Raw genomic sequence first — 23,756 nt, 5'->3', positions numbered from 1 at the left:
CATTACAGTGACATCCCTTGTGACATTTCAGAATTAGTCAGAACATCTTTGCAATGCCTGCAAATTGACATCACTCATAAGACCTGGCAGTATAGTGTCTGCACTCGTACACCACATTCTTATCCACATAAAACCACATGCAATGGTACAAATGGTATTTTGGCTGTTTGATGGTAGAGAAATTCTGACTGGAATTTTGAAGGGTTTAATAATTAGTTGATGAGTAGAATGAACAGGGAAATAATGCAATGGAGTGTAGTGCAGCCTCCCCCAGGGCTCAGCCTGAAAACTACAGTTGTAGGCAGTGAGGGAGATCCCCTGTTGGTTATTTGTTTATTCTGGTTTGGATGAACATTTGCTAAATTGACAAGCGCTCAGGGGACCAGAACTAGGAAAGAAACTGTTACTTTAGTGCTGGTCAATAAGAATGCATTGTTTGGTAATTACTTCACCTGTTTTTTTGTATTTGTTTTGTTTTTTTTATTCATAAGTGAATTCTTCCTACACTGCCTTTAACTTTTAAAGCTTAAAGCTGTCTAAAAATAGAGTTGAGCTGTGGTATAAGGTCATATAAAGACATCATTTAATACTGTTTATCGTCCACTGGGGTAAGTGTTTTTGTCAAAAACAGACATGAAGGAATCACAATTCGGCTGATACTAGTAATTAAGTCAGCTTAGATGTGAGCTTACTCTTGTTTCCTCAGACAGGACAAGATCTGGCTCCTGCATGGCAGGCCATAAATGGTTTAAAATTGGTGAGCAGCTGACAGTTTTCTTATTTCCTATTTGCACAAAGGGATCTCGTAAGCTAATTCAGACACAGTTGTCTGGAAAGCTACATCTCTGTGTTTGGGGAAATGTCATTTTTAATTAAAATCCCAGGCCCTTAAAGATAAGCAGACATTAATTTCACCTGAGGCTTGTAGTTGCACCAAACCACAGTAACATGACAATAATATGAACTAATGACGTATATTGTAGCATGCCTCCTTTTTTTTTCGTGCTGCTGAAATAAAACTGCCATTGATCCAAAAAATATTAGTGATAGCATACTACTGCAATATTAAAGTTAATGTGTAGTTATTATTTTAATTGTTAATAAATAAAATGAAATTGCTACTAATAGGTGCCATGTGTAGCCAGCTTGTTTTATATTGTGTATGTGTCTATGTACAAAAAGAATACATCTGCTTTACTATTCAACCTCATTTAACCTCAGAAACCAATCACAGTTGCAGTGGATATGTGGCATCTGTGGAAATTCTGCAGAATTCAAGCATTGCTTAATACCAAACCTTGCAGCTGTGAGTCACCAACATGATCTAAAATGATCACAGAAGACCCCTGCGCTCGCCACTACAAAAGGGCAATATTAACCTTATATAACCTGATGAAAGTGCACTGTGACAATAGGTATAATCAGCACAGAATCCCTGCAGTGGTACACTTCTAAATAATACCAAAGAGGATGAGACACTTCATAAAGATGCCCTGGGTGTCCAACCTATCTGTAGGCCATGGTAATGATGTCCACCATGTCGGCCAGCCTCACCTAAGGCCAGTGTCTGGTCTAAATTATACCATAAACTGTTAATTCTAGGTGCAGTAAGAAACTCTCTGCAGGTGGCTAGCATTTGCTATGAATTTAGCCTCATATCTGCTGCAATGTGAGGGAAATGTTTTCTGGATAAACATATACAATATAAAAGTTTGATATATACCTAATAGATATCCATAGAGATTTCAATACAGCCTCCAGGTAATCTGGTAATAACAGGCCCATAACAAAATCTCTTGTAATATAACTATCTAATATTGTGCTGGTGCATTATCCTGTTGAAAGAGGTGAGTACTTGGTCTGCAACAATGTTTAGACTGGTGGTATGTGTCAATATAACACCCACTTGAATTCTAGGACCCAAGGTTTATCAGTAGAACATTGATCAGAGCCTCACACTGCCTCTGCTGGCTTGCCTTCTTCTTATAGTGCATTTTGGTGCCCTCGATTCCCCAAGTAAGGTACACACACTCAGCTGACCATGTGATGTTAAAAAAAAAGTATTACAGATCCTTCCATGATTCAAGTTCTTCCATGGTTCATTTCAGATGCCCACATGCCCATTATAAGCACTTTCGACAGTGGACACGGTTAGCATGGGCACTCTAACCAGTCCATGGTCCTTGTCAAAGCCGCTTTGAGAACTGACTGTTCACGTCCTGCCTCCCTTGACAGTTGCCACTGTAATGAGATAATCACTGTTATTCATTTCACCTGTCTGTGGTTTTAATGTTATGGCTGATTGGTGTAACTTCAAACAATGAAGGACATCTAAAACACACGCTGATTGTTCTCCAGTCAGTAAGATGTGTAAACAGCAAAGAAATAGAAATACAGGGCATTGTCAAATGTGTATGCATTTGTGTGTTTGGTAGTACGGTATATCACCTAAACAATCATGCCAAATACAATGCACAGTCTGAATCATATTGTAGTGCACATATTGGCCATGACAAGGTTCATTTTGCAGTGTTCTATAGGTACTAAAACCTTTCATCCATTTTAGACACATCTGCTTGAGTAGGAAGCAAGGTGTTCTGACCATCATAGATCATAATGGGTCAATTTTCTATCAGTGGAAAGGTCCAGATGCGCCTTGGCAACCCTTTCCCCAATACAGGACATTAGTCTGCAAAAGTCCTTTCATTCCATCCAGGCAGGAGTCAGATCTAATTCCACTTGTATAATCAGTGTTAAATTGTTCCCCATTCAACTATAAGGCATAACTACTAATTGGCTGGAATGAAAACCTGCCGCCACACTAGACTTTGGCAGTAAGATGAACCCCTATCCAGAACTGCAACAAGAAATAAGATCTATTCCACAATAAACGCACGAAAGTTAATTATAGCCAGGATGGGAATTCTAGATTTAATTATTAAGATTTATTTTAAATAAATTAAGAAATGTATGTATTTGCCACCTTAGTGTTTCAGTATTTACTCCATTTAAAAATAAATAAATAAATAAATAAATAAATAATCTCCTTCCTTCGTGGATTTCCGGGGTTTCCGGAAACTATTTCCGCCTCCATTTTGTTGCCTTGTATGCAGTTAGAAGAATTGTTGCTGTTGTTGTCTGGGGTGCGGAGAGAGAGTTTTCAGCGATGGACGGGTAAACTGATTAATGTCGTTCTTGTTTTTAACCGTATATTATTTTGTAAATTTGACCCGTTGGTAATTTTGTATATTACTGTAGATACGCCGCCTGCTAACACGCTAGTAAGCTAACTGAATGAATCGCTACAAAATGAGACAGAGCGTGGCGTGGAGTTAGCATCATTGTGTGTGTGTGTGTGTGTGTGTGTGTGTGCGCGCGCGCGCCCCTTCACAGATTACATAAGAACAGTATAAACGTCGGTGCGTCCGTCAGTGTATTTATCAGTAAATTAAATTAAATAACATTAAATGTAAAGAAGGCTAACTTGATTTAAATATGTTAAGCTTGAATTGGCTGTAGCTGGGATCTGTGTGTTTACTAGTTAGCTAGCACTCTGGACTAGCATTGTGGCTAAGCGTGTTTTTTTGTTTTTTTAATTTGTTGGAAAAGATTATAGTTACGTTTTTTTTTTTTAGCAGTAACGGTGGAACTCACGTGTTATACGTGTAAATATAAACAGTTACAAACCAGTGTTTGGTGCATTTATTTTCACACCATTTGAGTTTTACAGGCTGATGCTAACTAGCTAGCTAGCAATCGACACAACTAGCTAAATGTGCTAGCATGCTATCTCCCGGTTCCCGCTGCTTTATGCTACAAAGCTAATATGAGCGTTTAGGAAACGCGTGGTTAAAGCTTAAACGAACGGTAGAAAGACACACGTAGGTAGACACAATGCGACCGAATTTGTAGTAACCAGGACATACAACAACATTTAGTGGTTGAAGTAAGGTTTTAAAGGCCGCGGCATTATAATGTAGCTATTTTATATTGTTAACTTGCTAGGCCAAGTGACTGGGCCAGAGAGTGATGCGCCAACACCACTGTAGTGTTTATAACTTAAGTATCTAAGCGCTCATTATAGAGAGCATCAAACACTTATGTTACAGATATAAGTTATTTATTTATTTTGATTTTTTTAAGACCTGTGAGTTAAGCATCTGAAAGATTTTTGTTTTTATTATCCATCAAAGACAACACTGTAAAATAAAAATGTACAGAAAACAATTAACGGCTTTATTAATCCATACAAAACATCTGAAATCTGCAGCTCATTTAGTTATGATCACAGAGCTTGATTGCCACTGAAGCTCAGTTTAGATAGAATTATCCATCTATTAAAATACTCTTGTCTGATTATTTATTGTTTGGTTTTCAGCATCAGTGATGTTGCAGTTGGTGTGAAGGTAAGATTTGTCTTTATTCTCTTTTCTAAGACATTATTAACTGCATTTGTGGCATTTCTCTTTTCTAAGACATTATTTACATTTGTGGCATTTAGCAGACACCCTTATCCAGAGTGGCTTACATCTGAGCAACTGAGGTTTAAGGGCCTTGCTCAGGGGCCCAGCAGTGGCAGCTTGGTGGACCTGGGGTTCGAACCCATGAACCTTCCGATCAGTAGCCCAACACCTTAACCACTGAGCTACCACATCCACCTGTGGGGATGTGCCATTTGTTGTGGGGATGTACTATTTTAATCGGAGGGCTGTATTTTTGTTTGCTGATTATTTAAACAAATTTTACGGTGGTTAAGAGCAGTTGAGTTGCTTGTGAGCATGATTCCCAATGTCCAACAATTGTAGGTTAAAAATGTGAACATGGATTCATGTACCCAAGAAAAACATCTGAAGTGCCTGTATTTCTTGGGTACATGAATCCATGTACATATGTACATATGTTTTCACTGACTTCATGTGAAAACATGAAAAAGAGAAGCCATGTCTAGTAGTATTTTGATGCAGAAAACCCCCACTTTCATGGTGTGCACCAGGACTAAATGGCTTTTATTCTCATGTGAGAGGGAGCAGGTGGTCAAACACCAAACTCATGGTTCAAAGAGAGATAATGCACAATATGTTTCCAATAAATTTGGGACAACTCCATTAAAACTACAATAGGCACAAATTGGGTACCACTGGTTTGTAGATTAAGTGACACTGTATGTGCAGGTCACGTCTGTGCTGCATCGGTTTTCATTTTTCACCTGGTCCTGCCATTTTTCACCAGTTGTGTGTGTTTTTTTTGTTTGTTTTTTTTACCAGTTTAAGAAAAAATAATGTACATATTTCTGTATGGACTTTTAGATTATTATAAAGGTACAACACAAGTTTTTACTGTCATATTAGACAATTCTTTTTCACTCCTACGCTCTGACAATAGGAATGTTCATACAGGCTGGAATATTAATCTGGCACTCTGTAATGTTTGTTACATATTTTTGTGTATTATGTCAATCAAAAGCAGGTTCTTTGTTTAATTGCAGTGTGAAAATACTTGAATACGCAGCAATGACGTGCATTACAATTAACCACAAATAATACCAAGGTTATAGGTGAGGTTTTTTTTTGTTTGCCTGTTTTCTTTGGATCAAAAGAAGAGAGCCTAATGGCTTGGACAAACAATCTGCTCGGGTTACTGGATGGTCTGCCTCTATTTAACTGGGTGGTGTGTGCATACTTTTCAACAGTAAAAGTATGATATAAACTTGATATAGTATAACGTTTGCATACTTGCTATCATCTGTACTTAAAATTAATATGGAATTGTGAACTATATGCAATGTTGGCAGTGAAATCACTTAATTTAAATGCATCTTGATGCTTCCTTTAATGTGTCCATGCATTTAGTTTATGCCAGTCAGGGTGTTGGTTGAAATGCTCCATGTTGCTGTTACTTCACAGGTTTTAGGTCTTGGAGGCCCCCTGGGATCTCAGTTTGACACTGTGCAGTCAAATTATTATTTGCTAGCCTGATTGTACTGCTAAACCAAGAGTATACAAATGTTATTGGCCTGCATTCAACTAAATTTTTAGAGTTAGCAGGGCAGATAAATCTTGGATGTAAGTACTTGAAGTTCTTATGAGTGTCAAAGAAACTCTTCAAAATTGGAGTGTCTCACAGTTGTCCGCTGTCCCCTTTTACTGAGCCCACAGTATGCTTAATGTAGCATCAGGATCCTTTATTTAGCCGACAGGATTGGATCTGTGGTCTGTTGTCGTAGCCCAGCCATCTCAAGGTTTAACCTGTTGTTCATTCTGAGATTACTTTCTGCTCACTGTGGTTGTTGAATAGATATTCCAGTGACTGTAGTCTTCTTGTCAGCTAAAGCCAATCTGGTCATTCTTCTCTGAGCTGTCTTAATGAAGAAATACTAGAGGCAACACACAAGGCATTTTTGTAAACAAGAGGAGTTTTGCATGGAAGTGCTTGACCTGTAGCTACGTGACCAGGTAATTGTCTAAATAAGGTACAGGGAACCGTGGCTGGTAGCTATATGTATATTGTTGAAATAAATACTTTGTTTTATATAAATGTCATTACTGACATTGATTTTGCATAGGGTTGTGGCATCACTTCAGGAGTGTTGGTCACTATATAATCTGACCACAAAAATAAAAGTTATGATATAATTATTTTCACATTGTAGAATTGGAAAAACATGAAACTTTCAATACTTTATGCAATAATTCCCAATGGCATCTAAAAAGCTCTTGTGGCAATTTGTGCTTCATCTAAGAACGCTATTTGTAAGACAGCTTGCATACCCTTCTGTCAAGTGGATAATGAAATGCACAATTTTACCTGATAATGACAGAATTTACCTTTGTTTAAGAAAAGACTAAAGTTAATTTCAGACCCAGCTCTTTAAGTTCTAGCCTGACATATCTTAATATGCCTTTGTCTGGAACATTTATGTTTACAAAATTGCATTTCACTTTAATGTTTAAGGATGTATAATGTCATTGAAAACAAAGACAAATAAATCACGGGTAACTTGAGCATGGTTTTTTGGCATGAAAAAGAAAATGCCAAGGCCATTAAAATGTGTTATTTGATATTCTGTGGCTATTTGTCATTGAAGAAATAGAGAAGATTTAGAACTGTCCCCTGGATATTAGATTTAAGCCTACTTCAAGTTTCCATCTCCGGCTTTCATAATATTAGACTGGCAGTAATTGAATGGGGCCTGTTTATGTCTAAGATGGTTAGGAAAATTGTGATATTCTCCAAAATGCCTTCTGCTAGCAGATCTCTTAACTTGGTTTGTGTTCCACCAACAAAATTTTCCTCCCCAGAGAATGATATTAACCTGTTTGTGTGGAAGTAGTTATGGGAAAAACATTGATTTTAGTAGCATTTATGGCTTTGAATTTATCGCTTATTATTCCCATTTAATTATGATGGAAACTTGATTATATTCACTTAAGGCACATTTTAACATGATTTGTTCAACTAAAAAAAATTAAAATAAACAATTATTTGATAACCCTGCTTTTTAAAAGGTAAAAGGGCCATGAATTATTTTGAGCAGCACAAATAAGAAAACTCACAACTTTATTATTGTTTTCCTCATTCTCCTCCTTCTCTTCTCTATTTTAATTACAAATGCCTACCTAGAAAAATTTTGGAATTGTTTGTTGTGAGCAGCTTTGTCTAGTATCTCACTTTGAGCTACTTACCGGCTATTGCTATAAACATTTTGGGGCTTTACGGGATCTAATTGAGCTTAGGATGAGATGACTGTGTCTGACATCCCAGACAATACGAGATTAAAAAGACACCTTAGGAAAAATAAGAGCTGGTGTTTTATGTGTCCTGAATTTAAACAGTTTTCAGAGTTGTTTCATGTTCTTAACAGTAGCAAAAGGTGTCACTGGAGGACACTTGTTTATTTCACTTGCTGTTTTTCTTTATTCAGAGGGGGTCAGATGAGCTGCTGTCCAGCAGCATGTACAACAGTCCCAACTCTGGGATGAGCAGTATCAGTGGTAAGGAAGGCACCGCATTCGTTGATTCTGTCTACTGAACAAAGCAGAGTTATTACAAATCGTGTGACAAATGTGTATTTCTTCTGCATTGACTTGTTAGATGGCACATCCAATGGAAGTGACAGCAAAAAATTGAGAGTTGAAGAAAGGGTTGGAGAGGCTCCTCCATCACGCGTTCTCCATATCAGGAAACTACCCAGTGAGGTTTCAGAAACGGAGATCATCGCCTTAGGATTGCCTTTTGGAAAGGTCACTAATATCCTTACCTTGAAAGGCAAAAACCAGGTGAGTTTTTGAGCACCATTTGTAATTAATTAATAAGTGTAATAAAGGATTAAATAGGTCTTTCATTTTTGCTTTGCCCAGGCATTCCTTGAGCTTAGCACGGAAGAAGCAGCTATAACCATGGTGAACTACTATTCAGCTGTTACACCCCACATTCGAAATGTCCCAGTCTTCATTCAGTATTCAAATCACAAAGAGCTCAAGACTGAGACAAACCAGGTAACCAACCTTTTTCACAAACCCTATGAAGTATGTCAGTGCTATTATGGGATGTTAGATAAACAATGCTGGTGCCACTTAGTCTTTCATGCTGGAGTTTTGATGTCTGCTATTTTTGCTGCTTAGTCTGGAACACCCACATCAGGCTCCGGTGATGGAACGCTCTCAACACCCAGCAGTCCAGTTTTGAGGATTATCATAGACAACATGTTCTACCCTGTCACTCTAGATGTGTTGCAGCAGGTTGGCATTCTATAAATGGCAATCTCATCATATTTTTTCTTCCTCTGAATTAAAATTGTAAATCTTTTAAGCAGAGCCCTGATTTTATTTAGTTGTTTATTTTAAATTTTTGTGACAAATGACGTCTTATTTATTTATTTTTTAATTAATTTACATTATCATGTTGTCTTTGTATAATTGTTTTTTTTTGTATGCTTTCTCCCTTTTTTGTTGATAGATCTTCTCAATTCTCTCCTTTCTCTGTCAATAGATCTTCTCAAAGTTTGGCACAGTTATGAAAATCATCACATTCACAAAGAACAATCAGTTTCAGGCCTTGCTACAATACAATGATGCAACGAGTGCACAGCAAGCTAAAGTGGTGGGTGTTGGATCTGTTTGTCAAATCTCCCCTCAGTGCTCAGGTTTGTACAGTGCTGTACAACAGATTTCATATGTGAGTAATTCTTGTTCTCTTTCTTAGGCACTCGATGGTCAAAACATATACAATGCTTGCTGTACACTTCGTATAGACTACTCCAAGCTTGTCAACCTGAATGTGAAGTACAACAATGATAAGAGCAGGGATTACACTAGACCAGAGCTGCCGGCGGGTGATGGGCAGCCTGCTGTGGACCCCTCAGTGGCAGTGGCCTTTGGCAAGGACTCGAACTCACTGCTCGGTAAGATCCCAGGTATCTCCCTCTTTTTTTTTTCCTTCTCTTGATCGGCAAGACGCATAATAAAACTCGGCTACTTGCACGTTTAGGTCCCACGTGTTTATTAAATGTGGTGTAAGCCCTCAACCCTGCATTGTACAAGGAATGTAATTATAATGGAAGTAATCTTTGACCGAGAGTTTACCATTTTTTTCATCATTGAGAAAGAATAGAAATTGTGATTTTTATTTATTTTTTTTAAAGTCAGTGGGCACACATAAAAAGGTTGAGTTCAGTTTGTACGTTTCAGTTGCCATTTAGTGGAAGTTGATGAATCTGAAATATGAACTTGATTTTTGCCTTGTGCGATGATTGCTAGCAGTGAGAACGTTTACATAAATCATTTGTTCACCCCAGAGGTCCTCTGTGTTATCAGCAAAGGACCAGCATGTCTGCAGGTTTGCATTCTACCCCAACAGGAGTCACACATGATTCTAGTCTTCAAATGACTTGGGGTTGTCTCATATTTTGCTGGAACAAAGGCATGCAGCCATGTTGCCCTTTTGCAGGTAACATGGAAGAACTCTGGTTTACCTTGTAACCTGGGCTTCTGCCTTATTCAATGGATGATTGTGATGAAGTAAGGACAATAAAGGGCATACCTGGTGGTAGAGATAGCAGAGATCTGTTATTCAGTAGCAACCCTGAGGCTATATCAGCAGAAAAGCCTGGATCAGGAAAAAAAATCAGATCGGATCCTTTAATCCTCAAGTACCAGAGAATTGCTTATAGCATAACACAAAATGATATTTTGTTAACTTGACTGCAAATTATATGACTGAAAAGGTTTTAAAGGCAATTTAAATATATATTATTTATTATAAAATATAAATTGTCATTAGCAATGTAGATAAATTGTCTTCTTGGACATTATTGTGTATTTTCTAGAGGGAATGTTTGAATTATGCACAAGACAAGGTTTTTGTTTAAGAATGTAAGTACAATTGATATGATGGGGTGAATTTTATGGAACCTGCAGACAATCATTTATAACACTAAACAAAGTAATATCCTGTTGCTGCCATGTTACATTTCAAACATAATGTGACCTGAGCTGGTATTTTCTATAAATGTCTGGTCACCTGAATGCAGCAGATAGAGCATGGAACGATGGCTTGGCATCGTGTGTGGACAAAGACTAATTGATGATGGATGGAGCCATACACTTTAATTATTGTGTAGCTCAAGCGTTTCACTCTTGCCTATACTTCTCATTAGTGCTCTGTTAAGCACTATGTACAATTGTTGTGGGAAGAAAAGCATCTCAAAATGCACAGCACATTGAACCAGATAAGACTTCAACACCTTTGTGATGTGGTAGAACAAGAGATTTGCAGCATGAAAGTGCACCTGAAATATCTGTAGTGTAAATATGATGCAGTCATGCCAACATGGACTAGAATCTCACAGGAATATTTCCAATGTTCGGTGGCAGTCATGACATGAATTGAGGCTGTGTTAATAGCATGGTGTCCCTACCCAGTATCAGTAGTGTTCTTACTAAAATATTTCGTGAATTCATGTGATTTGGAAGCTTTCCGTTTTTGACCATTCAAATGACCTGCATTAGCGTGGTACACGATCAAACGAAGCTTGCCAGTAAAATGAAATTTGGCTTGGTGTGTGTATAGCTGCATTCTGCCCACTGGGTTTAAAATTATCACTTGTTATATAATGCATAATAAATAATTATTTATTGTACTGCTTCAATTGACTTACCTTTTCAACTTTCCATCATCTTGCATTTTAGCGCATGAGGAGTGAAAAATGAGAGGTGGCACGACAAGAAAAAAAGGAATGCGGGCAGCCTAACTTGGGTGTTACAATAAGTGGAATTAATAACTAAAACCCAGTAAACTTATTTCATTTCATGCTTTGCCATAAAATTTTATGATTAGGTGTTCTGCTAATTTTTGGTATTAGCAGAAGAATGGTAAAATAATACTAACACCATAAGTGTGTGTGTGTGGGTTATATATTTGTTTTCTTTATTAATATATAGTTTTCATATAGTTATTGAATCATGGTGCAAACAACATGCCATCTTTATTGTTTAATTCTTTTTGTATATTGAGCAGCTGTAATGTGGTTTTGTTGCTGTTGGCAGTTCCCCCTCTGAGCTCTTTGTGTAACTGCAGGTGCGTTGAGTCCCCTGAGTGCGGCGGCGGCAGCGGCGGCGGCAGCAGGACGAGTTGCTCTGTCTGGGCACTCGGGTACCGGAGTGCTCCTGGTTAGCAATCTCAATGACGAGGTCAGTCTTGTTTGGGTTTTTTTTTTTTTGAAGCTTCTCATTTCAAGTAGCCTCCATTACCTTTCAGTCTACATAACTGTGTTGCTTTTTAGTCATGCCATTGTTCTGTGTTCATGTATGATCAGTATAATGCACAAAGGATGAAGCAAATGCAGTAAGGCTGGTTGGAATTGCATCCGTTTGGTTGGATTTTTCATGGGACATTAGCCTTTATGCTTATTTAGTTACAATTAATAAACTTTAGCTCTAGTTTTATTATAAGATTCAAATAACCAAATCATTGTGCCTAAGACCTTTTGATTGACCCAATTGGAAATACATCAAGAACTTAAACTGCTCATTATGTGATGATAGTTCAAACACTTTCTCAAGCATTTGAGCGAACACATTTAGCTCGCATGTCTGCCTGTGACTTGTCTTTTCTGAAAGTTACTTTTCTCCCTGAAATTCTTCATGGCCCTGCCTAATCCTTAAATTTGTGCTGTTTCTCAAAATGAGTCATTTGTCTCTAACTCTGTCTATTTCTCTCTCTTTCTCTCTGTCTGCTTTATGAAACTGGTTAAATGTTTTTCATTATCTGTCTAAGTTTGTTTCACTTCTGGCTCTTTCTCATCTTGGAAACTGAAAACTTATAGAAAATATAAAAGTGGTAACTAACCTGTCTTCTCAAACATCTCCGAAATTTAATGTGGTACTTTTTCCTTTTTCCTTTTTTTTTTTTTTTAGTAATGAAAGTGTCAAGTGTGTTTGCCAGCTCAGGCTTTCTCTGTTTGTGCCATAACTCAATGGTGGTTTTCTACTCTTCAGTAGCATGGCAGTTACAGGGAATTTGGCCATATTCTAGTGCACGAAAAAAAAACTTAAACAATTTACTTGCATTCCAAATCTATCATTCTAAAGCCTCTCTTATATTTAAGTCTGTTGCATGCTTTTTTCCCTCCATGATATTATTTGTTGCCTTTTTTTAAGTAACGTATCCAACCCTAATGCAGGGTTTCTACATTGGCACAATTATTTGCTTTTGTAATCTGTAATTGCATAGAGCAACCATTTTCTGACCAAACTCCTGCATTTCCTGTGTACTGACCTGTATTGTATATTTTTTGTCCCCACTTTTTTTTTTATTCTGCATTTGTCTCCCTTTTCCCCCTCCCCAATCATTCCACATTTTCTCCTCTCTCCCCCCTCTATCTCTTTAAATCCCTCCCTCCTCATTCCTATCTGCCTCTCCCAATTCTGCCCCACCCTGGCCACACCTCACTGTTCATGCACTGTGCTTGAACAAATATGTTCCTCGGATGAACTTGCCCCCAAATTAACTGCCTTGACCCATGATCCATGACCACCTCACCATTCTGCGGGAAACCACCCTCCGTTATGGATGATCTGTTCATCTTCGCTCTTCCTCGACTCTTCTCTCTACCTGTCTCACGCTGCTTGCTCTTCTCTCCTTCTAAAGATGGTTACGCCCCAAAGTCTGTTTACCCTCTTCGGTATGTTCTTGTTAGCACTATTTTTGTTTTTTGTTGTTGTTGTTTTTTATTTATTATTCCCCCATATTTTATTTAGTCTTTTAAGTTTCTTTAATAACTTTTGTTGCTTTTTGCTGTTAGTTTTGAGTTCTTTTTTTTTCCCTCTCTGTCCCTTGGAAGTGCTTTTTGATTTTTCTTTAAAGCATGCATGTTTCTGCATGTACTATCATCTCAGAGCTTATATTTAAATGTATTTTTATTTGAGGGACCCTCTGAATCTCTTGCTTCTGTTTAAACTGTGATTAGTTTTCTTCATTAGGAAAATGTTCTGACTCTCTGTATGATGATTCTAGCTCTCCACTCTAAGTTTCACCCTGTTAAAGGCTAACTGTTCCTCCCTTTCCATCCTACTCCTCCTCCTGCTTCTCTTGCTGCTTCTTGCTATAATACAGGAGTGTATGGTGATGTGCAGCGTGTGAAGATCCTCTACAACAAAAAAGATAGTGCACTGATACAGATGGCAGATATGAATCAGGCCCAACTTGGTAAGATTAATTCCTTGATTTTGTCTAAGAACAAGACGGTTAGGAAAAGGAATCATTTCTAAAAATCTGATCACAGATTTTTCTTATTTTATTAAACTTCTCTATAGGCTTAAATCTACTGACATGTACGGAAATAGTTTAGAGTTGACTGCAGTTCTTAAAGGAGTTGCTTATTAAAGTTTAACTTGGGGTAGAATGCCATCATTATTGTTTAAAGTCTTTTCACAAGGAAAGGGAACAACTTAAACTTTTGGTCAATTGCTTGACTTGAAACGTGCAGGTTTATGTGCACTATATTTTTGAGGCCCTTGTAAATATCTAAAATTACAGTAGTAGAAGTAACACAATGCGCAATTGCTACTAGAGTGTTAATAATTTAAATGTGTACGCTATGCTTGTACAGTCTGGAAAGATAATACCTTTTAACCTTGTGTTGTCTAGCATCAGTATGGACAGAAAAGTTTTGTGTAAAGTTGCCTGAAGCCCTTAAAAGAGGGTTGCACAATCTGCTGGCACTTGTTTAAATTAGACTGTATAGGACTGTGACTCAAATTAAAACACATTTCTACGGTATGATGATGGATGTGCCCTTTTCCTAATTATCATATTCAGGTATTAAGAGTTGAACAGATATTGGGTTAACTGTTGAGAGGAGGAAAAACCTCTTTAATGTGATACAATTTCCCAATACAGCTTTCTTCCTGTCAGTGGCAGTGCTCTGTTTCAGACTGATGCAGTGCACTCTGGTATTAGTTAAAATGCAAACATTGTTCAGCTGCCACTGGGTATAAGAGTGCAAATCCCATTACCACTGTGATAGTTTGTTAATGCACGTTAATGTTGCTATATATAAGTGTAGATATTGGCACAATGTAGCTTATTTACTAAAGCAGAGCATGAATCATATATGAATGCTTCACAAGAGTAGCACCTGGTAAAAATGAAAAGCGCTGCCTACTTGTAAATGCTCAGATTACATTTGCTGAGAACCATGCATTAGAAATTAGTGAACATCTGCCAAACATATTGGTTGAAATCAGTATAGCAGATAATGACCATGTGGCATTAACATCTGTATAATTTATTTGGTGTTGGTAGAGGTTATGTAAAAGTGGTACAAAATGTCTAAATGGGACATGATTTTTCTTCACCCCAATTGTGGCATCTCATTATCTCATGGTTGTCCTGTACACCTCTAGCAATGAGTCATCTCAATGGTCAGAAGATGTATTCAAAAATCATCCGGGTGACACTGTCCAAGCATCAGACTGTGCAGTTACCAAGAGATGGCTTGGATGATCAAGGCCTTACCAAGGATTTCACCAATTCTCCTCTTCATCGTTTCAAAAAACCTGGCTCCAAAAACTTCCAGAACATCTTTCCTCCCTCTGCCACCCTTCATTTGTCAAACATCCCGTGAGTGCTTCTTTCTCACTTAGCTACGGTTAGTCTTTATTTATGATTTCAGAAATATTTACCCGTTATCTTGTCTATTGTACAGGCAAGACATAACTGAAGATGACCTCAGAGTACTGTTCAATAACTCCGGAGGCACTGTGAAAGCTTTCAAATTTTTCCAGTAAGTTCTGTTTGGGATTATTAATATATATATATATATATATATATATATATATATATATATATATATAATATATATATATATATATATATATATATATATATATATAATTATTTTTTTAGTAAAAAGGAGCTGTTTATCTAATGTAATGTCTAATGTTAACTGTGAAAGTTTTGGCTCTTATTTTTAACCATGTACTGTTTATTTTTTTGCACAGAGATCGCAAAATGGCTCTAATTCAATTATCTACAGTTGAAGAGTCCATTCAGTGCTTGATTGACCTACACAACTACAACATGGGCAACAATCACCATCTGAGGGTTTCATTCTCCAAATCAACAATTTAAAAGAAGCTGAGACAGGTTTAATGTTTTCTAATGTTACCTGTTGACTGTTTTGGTACACTGGGGACCACATTTTGACACTTTTTTTTTTTTTTTTGTGTTCTTTTACCAGTCATTCCCAATGAAAATGAGTGAAAAAAGAAACCAGATTTGTCTTGGGGAAAGAAAAGAATGCTTTACCCTATTAGCAGTCCTCCCTGTATTACCTCCCCCCAGTTCTTCATTACAGGAGGTTGAGTCTTCGTAATCCTGATTAGTTGACAAAGAATGTGCCTTACTCAACAAACTGTCATAAAGATTTTCACTTCCATAAATTGTCATAAATGCAAGACCTCCACCGCATAGCAACACAGGCTTATTTGTTGTGAATGTGTTAATGGTTTTGAAAAGTCAGTCAATTGTTTTGTTTTTCTTTCCCTTGTGTGAACTGTGTACAGTGTGTGAAATCTTGCCGCTCCAAGCTCAAGTCCATGTATTTGCTTTTTTGACCATTTTTTTTTGTTTTGTTGTTGTTCAGCTTGGATTGTGGATCTTATGGAATAATAAAAAAATAAAAAAGATCCAGTGGCGTGTATATACCAGACTATCCTAATGCTTAATGGTCACTGCAGATTTCTGTTAGCTTGTATCCACGTCATTTTCAGATGCTTATAATTTAGTATGCCAAATTTAAGTTTTTCATAGTAGGCACTGAACATGTTTAGTTTTTGGGGGTTTTTTTGTTTTGTTTTTGGACATACACCCGTTTTCTCTGCATGCCTAGATAAGTTCTGAGAATCTTTGTTTAGAGAACAGCTGTTGCATGAATTAAAAGATAAACATGAGCCTGAAGTTTGACATGAACAGTATGTAGAATAAGGACAACCTGGTGGGACCAAAGTTTGTGCCTTTAGTCTTAATTTCCTGAGCATTCAGATTTTTAGAAAGTTCCCTGTTTTGTACTTCCCAGAAGCAAATCCTATAAGCAAACTGATATTTATCCGGTTTGGAAAAATGTAACCATTACCAAGAGATATAAACCCATTTGCCACCAACGCTCCATGGTTGTATTTCACATGACTGGACTGTACATTTTTAAGACGGTGGTTAAATTCTGTATAGTTTTTTTTTTTTAATATACATGTTTAGAAACATAAAATTGCAGTTTGGATGTGGCACAATTAAAAAGATTGTTTTTTTTCTAACACTGTTGAGAAGGATTGTCTTGGTTGTGTTTGTGGTTGGTTTTTTGCTCCTCTATCCCTCTTGTACTCTGCTTTTACCGCTGTAGCATGCTCAATAAATACTTCTGTAGCTCTGTATTCACTCACTCTCTCTCACTCTCTCCTGTCTTTCTGTCTCTGCTCTGCCTTTACTGTTCTCTCCTCAGTGAAGAATAGGATACACATTACTACTTGGGGTTATGAGCACAATTATTGTTGAATTTTTAACTAGTCATAAGCAGGGTTGTAAATAATGGCCAGTGCTCTGTTAAAATCATTAGTGCACTCATGAGAAATTCTGTTTTCCTGATCCATTCAGACTGTGTTTATATGGTAACGCACCACCTATGTAGAACAGCTCTTCTTCCATACTGTGTTCATTCTGACAGACTGAATCATAACCACTACCATGCACCCTTTGCATCTCTTAAAGGGCCAGGTGCTTGATTGACATGTAGTCTTATATAATCATTATGTATGTGTCGCCAAACCTCCCCTTTTCTTTTTGTCCTGGGTGCCATGACATCTAATTCAGCTCAGACTTCCTGATAATGGCACTATTGATTTGGACTGTGTTCCTTTCAGAGCAGCCATCCTCATGTCTCTTTATGCTGAGGCTGATTCACACTGAGGTCGTCCTTCACTTGGCCCAGCGTGGCAGTGTGTTTTGGTATTGTCATGGTGATTGCTGTCACCACAGTGGTGGGATGGGGGCTGAGAAATCCGAGCATGTGACTGGCTTCTGCTCGCCTTCCCGCTTGCCCTGGAGCAAGGCTTGTGAAGTCAGTGGGAATTGGAGGGTTGCAGATGAGATTACGCAGGCAAAGCGAGCTTTCCAGAAATGCTTTCCTTGCTACATTGATCGAGCAAAGTATTAACGCGCAGTGTGAGACCATCTCTCTTATGAAGAGAACGGCCTGGGTTTCCATGCTTTTACACAACGTAATGACTTCATGCATGATAAGACGCATCAAGCTTATTGAATACTTCTCAGTTTGCCTGGTCATTTATGCTGCTTTTTCATTTTAACTTTCATTTAGGACTCTTAGTGCAAGGCATGACAGAAAAGAGTTGCTTGGCTAAATATGCATGAAGGCCTATTGTAGAACACAATGGTACAGGTTTGCAATAAATACACACTATGTCCAGAATGTTATTACAGGACCATTTGATGTCTAGAAAACTATTTAATATACAGTTGTTATAATGACGATCAATGTAACACAAGCATTTGCCTGCTATTTTTTTATAAGCACCATCATGAACATCCATCATGATCATTGTGACTGTGATTAACTCTGTACTGAATGGCTTGAATCTCACACCCACATGTATTAAACCTCCAATCAGATAGAAGTCTTCCATTTGTCCTCCTTCTGAGCAGGTAGAATCGGACTGAATAATCAGGCAGCTTCTTTCTCTCAGTGAGGTCCTTGAAGTTCTCACCACTCCACGCCACGTAGGATGAGTGTGAGGTTGCGCATGCTAATACTGACAGCAGGCCTCAGCAACTGGGAACAGCAAGTTCATCCTTTTCTCCCTTTCCCTTCTCCATCAGACTATCCCTTCTGTCTCTCCACCCGTGAGCGGATGGCAGTCTTTCTGTGGTCAGGGAAGCAGCTCTGGTTCTGGGCAGAGAGGTCAGAGCACTAATGAGATGCCTAGGGAGAGAATGACAGAAGTGTGCATGCGTAAATAATCTATTAATTACAGGGGAGGTGCAGCATGAATCGAAAACCTTTCTCTGTGATATCTTCATCCCTTCCCTGAATACCATCCACTCCCCCCGACCCCTTCACCACCCATCACACACACACACACAGTGACTCACCTCCCCAGCACACCCTTCTGCAGGTTCAAGAAGAACCACGATGACACGTTTATTCAGAGATTAAAGCCAGATCTTCTAGATTGCCACCTAAAAAGGTAATTTACAATATTAAACTGACTTATCTATATGCAAATGACTCTCTTCCTACGCTTATTTAAATAATTTATGTGAAGGTACAAAAGTGAGAAGGGGGTTATACTTACAGTAAGAGTTAACCTGGTTAGGCTGTGGTGAAAACTATTATTTTTTTTCCCCCCCATGCTGAGTTTATTTATTTCAATTATACCAATAGTTCCCTCATGGGCTGAGCTATGGGACGCAACATGAGGCTTATTGCACTGCTTCACAGTGAATATTTTGCCTCAGGGCTTTCCCTGAATAATGTCAATATCAGGGCTTGTGTTCATTCCTCAAGTTCCCCTCTAGCCGCTTGTCACATATTGTGATGCCTCTGACATGGATAATTTCATCTTGTGTTGAGGTGTTAGTGTGGGAACATGGACTTTTAGCAGATGTGACGTTCTGTCTCTAATGCTGCCCAAGGCATCACTTTCCAGTGATTTGGGACAGCAAGAGTAGGATGAGGAAATGCGGCGTATAAAGTTAGCCTCTAATAGACGCTAATTGATTGCAGCAGCAGAGTGAAAATTAAGAGAAAATAAGCTAGAATTGTCGACCTCACAAGGAGACACGAGTTGGAGAAAACTGCAGTATGTTCCAGAAAGTAAGTTTAAGTGTACACAAGTTGTTTTATTGATATTTTAAAGTATGTTAGGTACTTTTGTAAGATTACACAAATGGGATAGTGATTATAAAAACTTACAGAAAATAGAGAAGCTTAATGTCTGCTTAGTTGTACTGCTGCTTTCGGATGCTCCCAAAACAAAACTAATTCTTAATCTTAAAAACCCTTCTTCTCTGTAGTTTTCCTTTTACTATCGTCTGCAGGAGCTGGGATTAGTTGACTCAACGAGAGCAAGAGTAAAGTAGAACCCCACTGCATGTTATTACTTGTGAGAAATGATGGAGAGCTCACATTACCCAACACTCAGACACCTCTACAGTACCGTAACCAACGCTGCAGTGACCTTCTCAGAGTTGTAGCTTTACATCTCCGTTTTTGTTTCACTTCAGAGACAGGCATTTCCAGAATGTTCAAGTGTTGTTCTCTGCAGGTGAAAATGAGCCCTCGTACATGACATAGTTTTATATAGCCCTTGTGCTCTGGTGAGACCACATAAATGAGGATTTTAGCACATCGTTGTCTCTGCTGTTCTTATATCTTGTGCACCAAACCATAGTGCGTACTTGCCATCTGTCAGTGTTTACTTGAGAGGCTGGCATTTTTTTTATTCCACCAGAGTCTCCACTGTAATCTGAAACATTTACATGTTTTGCATCATTTGGGGGTGTACATTATTCCTTCTTTTTTACTGTTGGAAATGATCTGTTTCCCTCATTTTCTTTTTTCGGTGTGTGACACTATATATTTCCTTAATAAATGCCATTGTTATCTTGATCACGAAATCTAGATGCAGTGATATCAAAAGGTTAGAAGGCGGCACATCTCCAGCACTGGATAATTGGTGATTATGTTCATGATTTTAACAAACTGATTGATTTAATGAGCAGATTATTGGCACAATGAGATACGACCGATGGCCTATCTTTTCTCTGAGGACCATGCTGTCGTTGTGAATGACATCAGTGCGTGAGGTGAACTCACCATTAGTGATCTAATCTCCCCCAAGGACACATTACAGAGCAAAAACCGGCTTCATCTCCCTCCCCCAGCACAGAGCGTCCTGATATGGTGACGACAAAAAGCTTTAGACTGAAATGGATTTGCAGATTTGATCAAATCTTGCAAAACATTAACTTTTTTTCAGCTAATGATTTCATAAAGTCTCTTTTTGGGCAGAATTATGTAAAAATGAAATTCACAAAGACCAATGTTACAGTAAGTTGCAGAAATACTGTAAACAAGGGATTGAGATATTTTGTTCCGGTTCCATGTTGGCAGTTATTTACCTCCTATTCTTTGCATTTTGCGCTAACTTCCCTTTTCAATTCTTTTGCATTACTGTTCTCCATTACTACTTCTCAATTTTTTTTTTATAAAATAGAGAGACGTGACCCGAGAGAACAAAGCAAACCAAACCCACCCCATTGCCTTGCAAGTCGTTTGCATGTTGTTGTTCTGCTTGGTTAATATGCACAATTTACTGACAGTCACTCATTGTCACTATTAAAGTCTCAAATATGACTCATCATATGACTCACTGGCACAATATATTATCATGCTTAATATTTGTTTATTTATTTTTATATATATATATATCTAAGAAGAAAACTAATGTCCAAATGAAAACCATATAGAGACAATTTATTTGTATAGCATTTTTAACAATGGACATTGTCTCAAAGCAGCTTTACAGAAGCATAGAATAGAATAAAAATTGTAAAGTTTATTTGGGATGTGGTAGCTCAGTGGTTAAGGTGTTCGACTACTGATCGGAAGGTCATTGGTTCGAATCCCAGATCCACCAAGCTGCCACTGCTGGGCCCTTGAGCAAGGGCCTTAACCATCAATTGCTCAGATGTATAAACCGAAATAAAAAAATGTAAGTCACTCTGGATAAGAGTGTCTGCTAAATGCTGTAAATGTAAAATTATATTACTATTTATGCCTAGCATCTATCCCTAACGAGCAAACCTGAGGCAACGGTGACAAGGAAAACCTCCCTGAGATGATCTGAGGAAACCTTCAGAGGAACCAGACTCAGAAGGGAGATACCATCAGAGGAACCAACCTCCTTTGGGAAACACTGGACAGTAAATAATGTAAATGTAAATAACACTAGTTTTCTACACCAGGTTGTAGTCGAGTGTAACTAAAAACACATGGGAATAAAAGGGACCGTGGGACCTAACCTTTTCCTCCATGTGTATCTGCAAATGTGATACACAATCATGCTATATTTATAGACTCCAATAAAAAAAGATTGCTGCATATAGAAAGCATGATTGTGTGATTTTTACCCTTCGTTTATACATGCAAGTGAAATGTTTTCCAAATTGGTCCAGTGTAAATTGGCCTTAATAATTCTCACAGTCTACAGTCTAGAGTGCTTTTAGCATCACACAGAGGTTCCATCACCGAGTACTACTGATTGCATCAACTCACTTAATATGAACAAAGGGACCTTTCAGTCAGTGCATTTTATCTAGATTAAATATCTAAAGTAAATATTCAATGCAAAAATATAGGAAAGTTTCAGAGAAATTTCAAAAACAAAACAAAAAACATTCTAAAGGATACGGACCAAAATAAAGTCAGGACATTTATAATTGGTATTCTTTAATTAGCTGATTAATTTAACTGACTCACAGGTCTGTTAAAATTAGTGGATATTTAGTGATGGCACATCTGAGGTAAGCTTAGGTCTCTGGGGTGCTTGTCTGTGGAAATAAATACACCAGAGAAGAGTGGCATGGTAACTGAGGGAAATGTCAAGCCTGTTAAAGCACACATCAGTGAGAATTTGTAGAGCAGACTACAACTGATATTTGTGCTGTATCAAATATCTAAGACGAGATACACAGAAGCGTGCAAAATCAGTAAAATATATCTGTAAAACAAGGAGGCTTTCAAAAATAAAAACACTATAAATTAGAGTAAACAGTACCAGTCAAAAGCAATATTCAGTGTGACCAGATATTACCTTTAAAATGGCATCAGTTCTCATAGTTACGTTGTTGTGTTATTTTATAAGGAAATCAGCAGGTAGGATGTTTCAAGCAGTTTGGTGCATCTGAAATGTTCAAACAGAAAGATTTGTGACATTCAGGTTACATACTAATAATAAAAAAAGGACTAAACATTTAACTCAGATATTTAATGCAAAAACCTTGCACAGTAATTCCATCCATTCATTTTCTGTAGCACTTATCCTACACATGGTCATGGGGTCACGGGGCCAGGAGCCAAAGGTGCCAACACATCCCAGGGTACAATCGCACAAACACCACTTACACACCTATGCACACACTCCGTGCAATGTAGAGATGCCAATCAGCCTACACGGCATGTCTTCGGATTCGTGGAGGAAACCCCTGAAGCACAGGGAGAACTGATAAGTTCTTTAAAAAAAAATTCAGTGTTTTATTTGTGAGCTGCTGCAGTCTTCTGTGCCACTGCATTGTCTACTAACATTTTAATCACAACATGGTGTATATTTACTAGACATTAATCTATGAAACCTTGAGTCACAGTGTTTCTTCACTGAGAGTGATGTAAGAGTGAGTGAATAAGTGACAGAGAGAGAAGAAGAGAGAGACACAGAGTAGTTTGTAATGGGCTCTGAGGAGATCTGTGGTACTCCTGCACCCCGGGATCTCTCAGCTAAGTGACTTTGGGCTCAGAGGCTGTTTGAGTATCGGGCAGGGAGGATAATCCCTGGGGAATTTTTCATCCCCTACAGAGTGAAGATACATTTCTCAGCATGAAGAACTTCTTCCTCTCACTCAGTACACAGTAATGTAGCTGGGATGGAAAAGCAGAACTCTTGCTTCTTCCTCCTGGTTCCTCTTTCTCAGGGTCATTGAATGCACAGTGGAAGCTTTCTCGGGTTGCCTGTACATCATTCCACACAACATTACGTCTCTTCTCTTGGCAAGCATGGTTGGGGTCTGTGATGACACACAGCTTCTCATACAGCTTTTATAGGGAATTGTGGCTTATGTTTCTTTTTGCGGTGTAGAGAAACCATTTCCTGTGTAAGAGTGTCAAAATATGGTTCTGTGTATAAAAATCCCACTTTCCAGCCACCATGTAATTGATTTTCTGATCATGAAGCTTGTACTTATTGTATTTTCCAAGTCCTGCTAAATCTAACATCACTTTACAGTCCTTAGAGAGGAGGATGCAACATCAATTATGTATTTGCTAAATTAGCCATAACCATGATTCTACATTCTGTATTAGTAAAACTAGAGATGCTGTATAATGCAAAGTTAGCATAAACATTTTTTTTCTGCATCTCATTTTATTTGTAACAACAATAAAAAGAATAAAAGTCTTGTATGGAATAAAC

General features: G+C 38.0%; 1 protein-coding gene across 1 annotated transcript; it reads left to right on the top strand.

Annotated features, from left to right (window-relative positions):
* The first annotated feature begins 3,060 nt into the window (after positions 1-3,060).
* Positions 3,061-16,811, top strand: ptbp2a (polypyrimidine tract binding protein 2a). Its single transcript, XM_060870160.1, has 14 exons — positions 3,061-3,174; positions 4,379-4,406; positions 7,922-7,991; positions 8,092-8,276; positions 8,358-8,495; positions 8,622-8,738; positions 8,989-9,099; positions 9,202-9,412; positions 11,575-11,687; positions 13,147-13,180; positions 13,612-13,704; positions 14,904-15,120; positions 15,206-15,283; positions 15,501-16,811. Exons 1-14 carry the CDS (start codon positions 3,167-3,169, stop codon positions 15,628-15,630), a joined length of 1,533 nt encoding a protein of 510 aa, XP_060726143.1. The 5' UTR covers positions 3,061-3,166; the 3' UTR covers positions 15,631-16,811.
* Positions 16,812-23,756: the final 6,945 nt, after the last annotated feature.

Source organism: Tachysurus vachellii, chromosome 5 (assembly GCF_030014155.1).
Source record: "Tachysurus vachellii isolate PV-2020 chromosome 5, HZAU_Pvac_v1, whole genome shotgun sequence".
Classification (NCBI taxonomy): domain Eukaryota; kingdom Metazoa; phylum Chordata; class Actinopteri; order Siluriformes; family Bagridae; genus Tachysurus; species Tachysurus vachellii.
The sequence above is the reverse complement of the archived record's forward strand: the minus strand, read 5'-3'. Positions and strand labels throughout refer to the sequence as shown.

Bases quoted from the DNA above. Each gene is read 5' to 3' on its own strand.
- ptbp2a (XM_060870160.1), top strand. The intron at 13,181-13,611 runs GTATGTTCTTGT...GCTATAATACAG, and splicing joins AAGTCTGTTTACCCTCTTCG to GAGTGTATGGTGATGTGCAG. The intron at 13,705-14,903 runs GTAAGATTAATT...GTACACCTCTAG, and splicing joins TATGAATCAGGCCCAACTTG to CAATGAGTCATCTCAATGGT.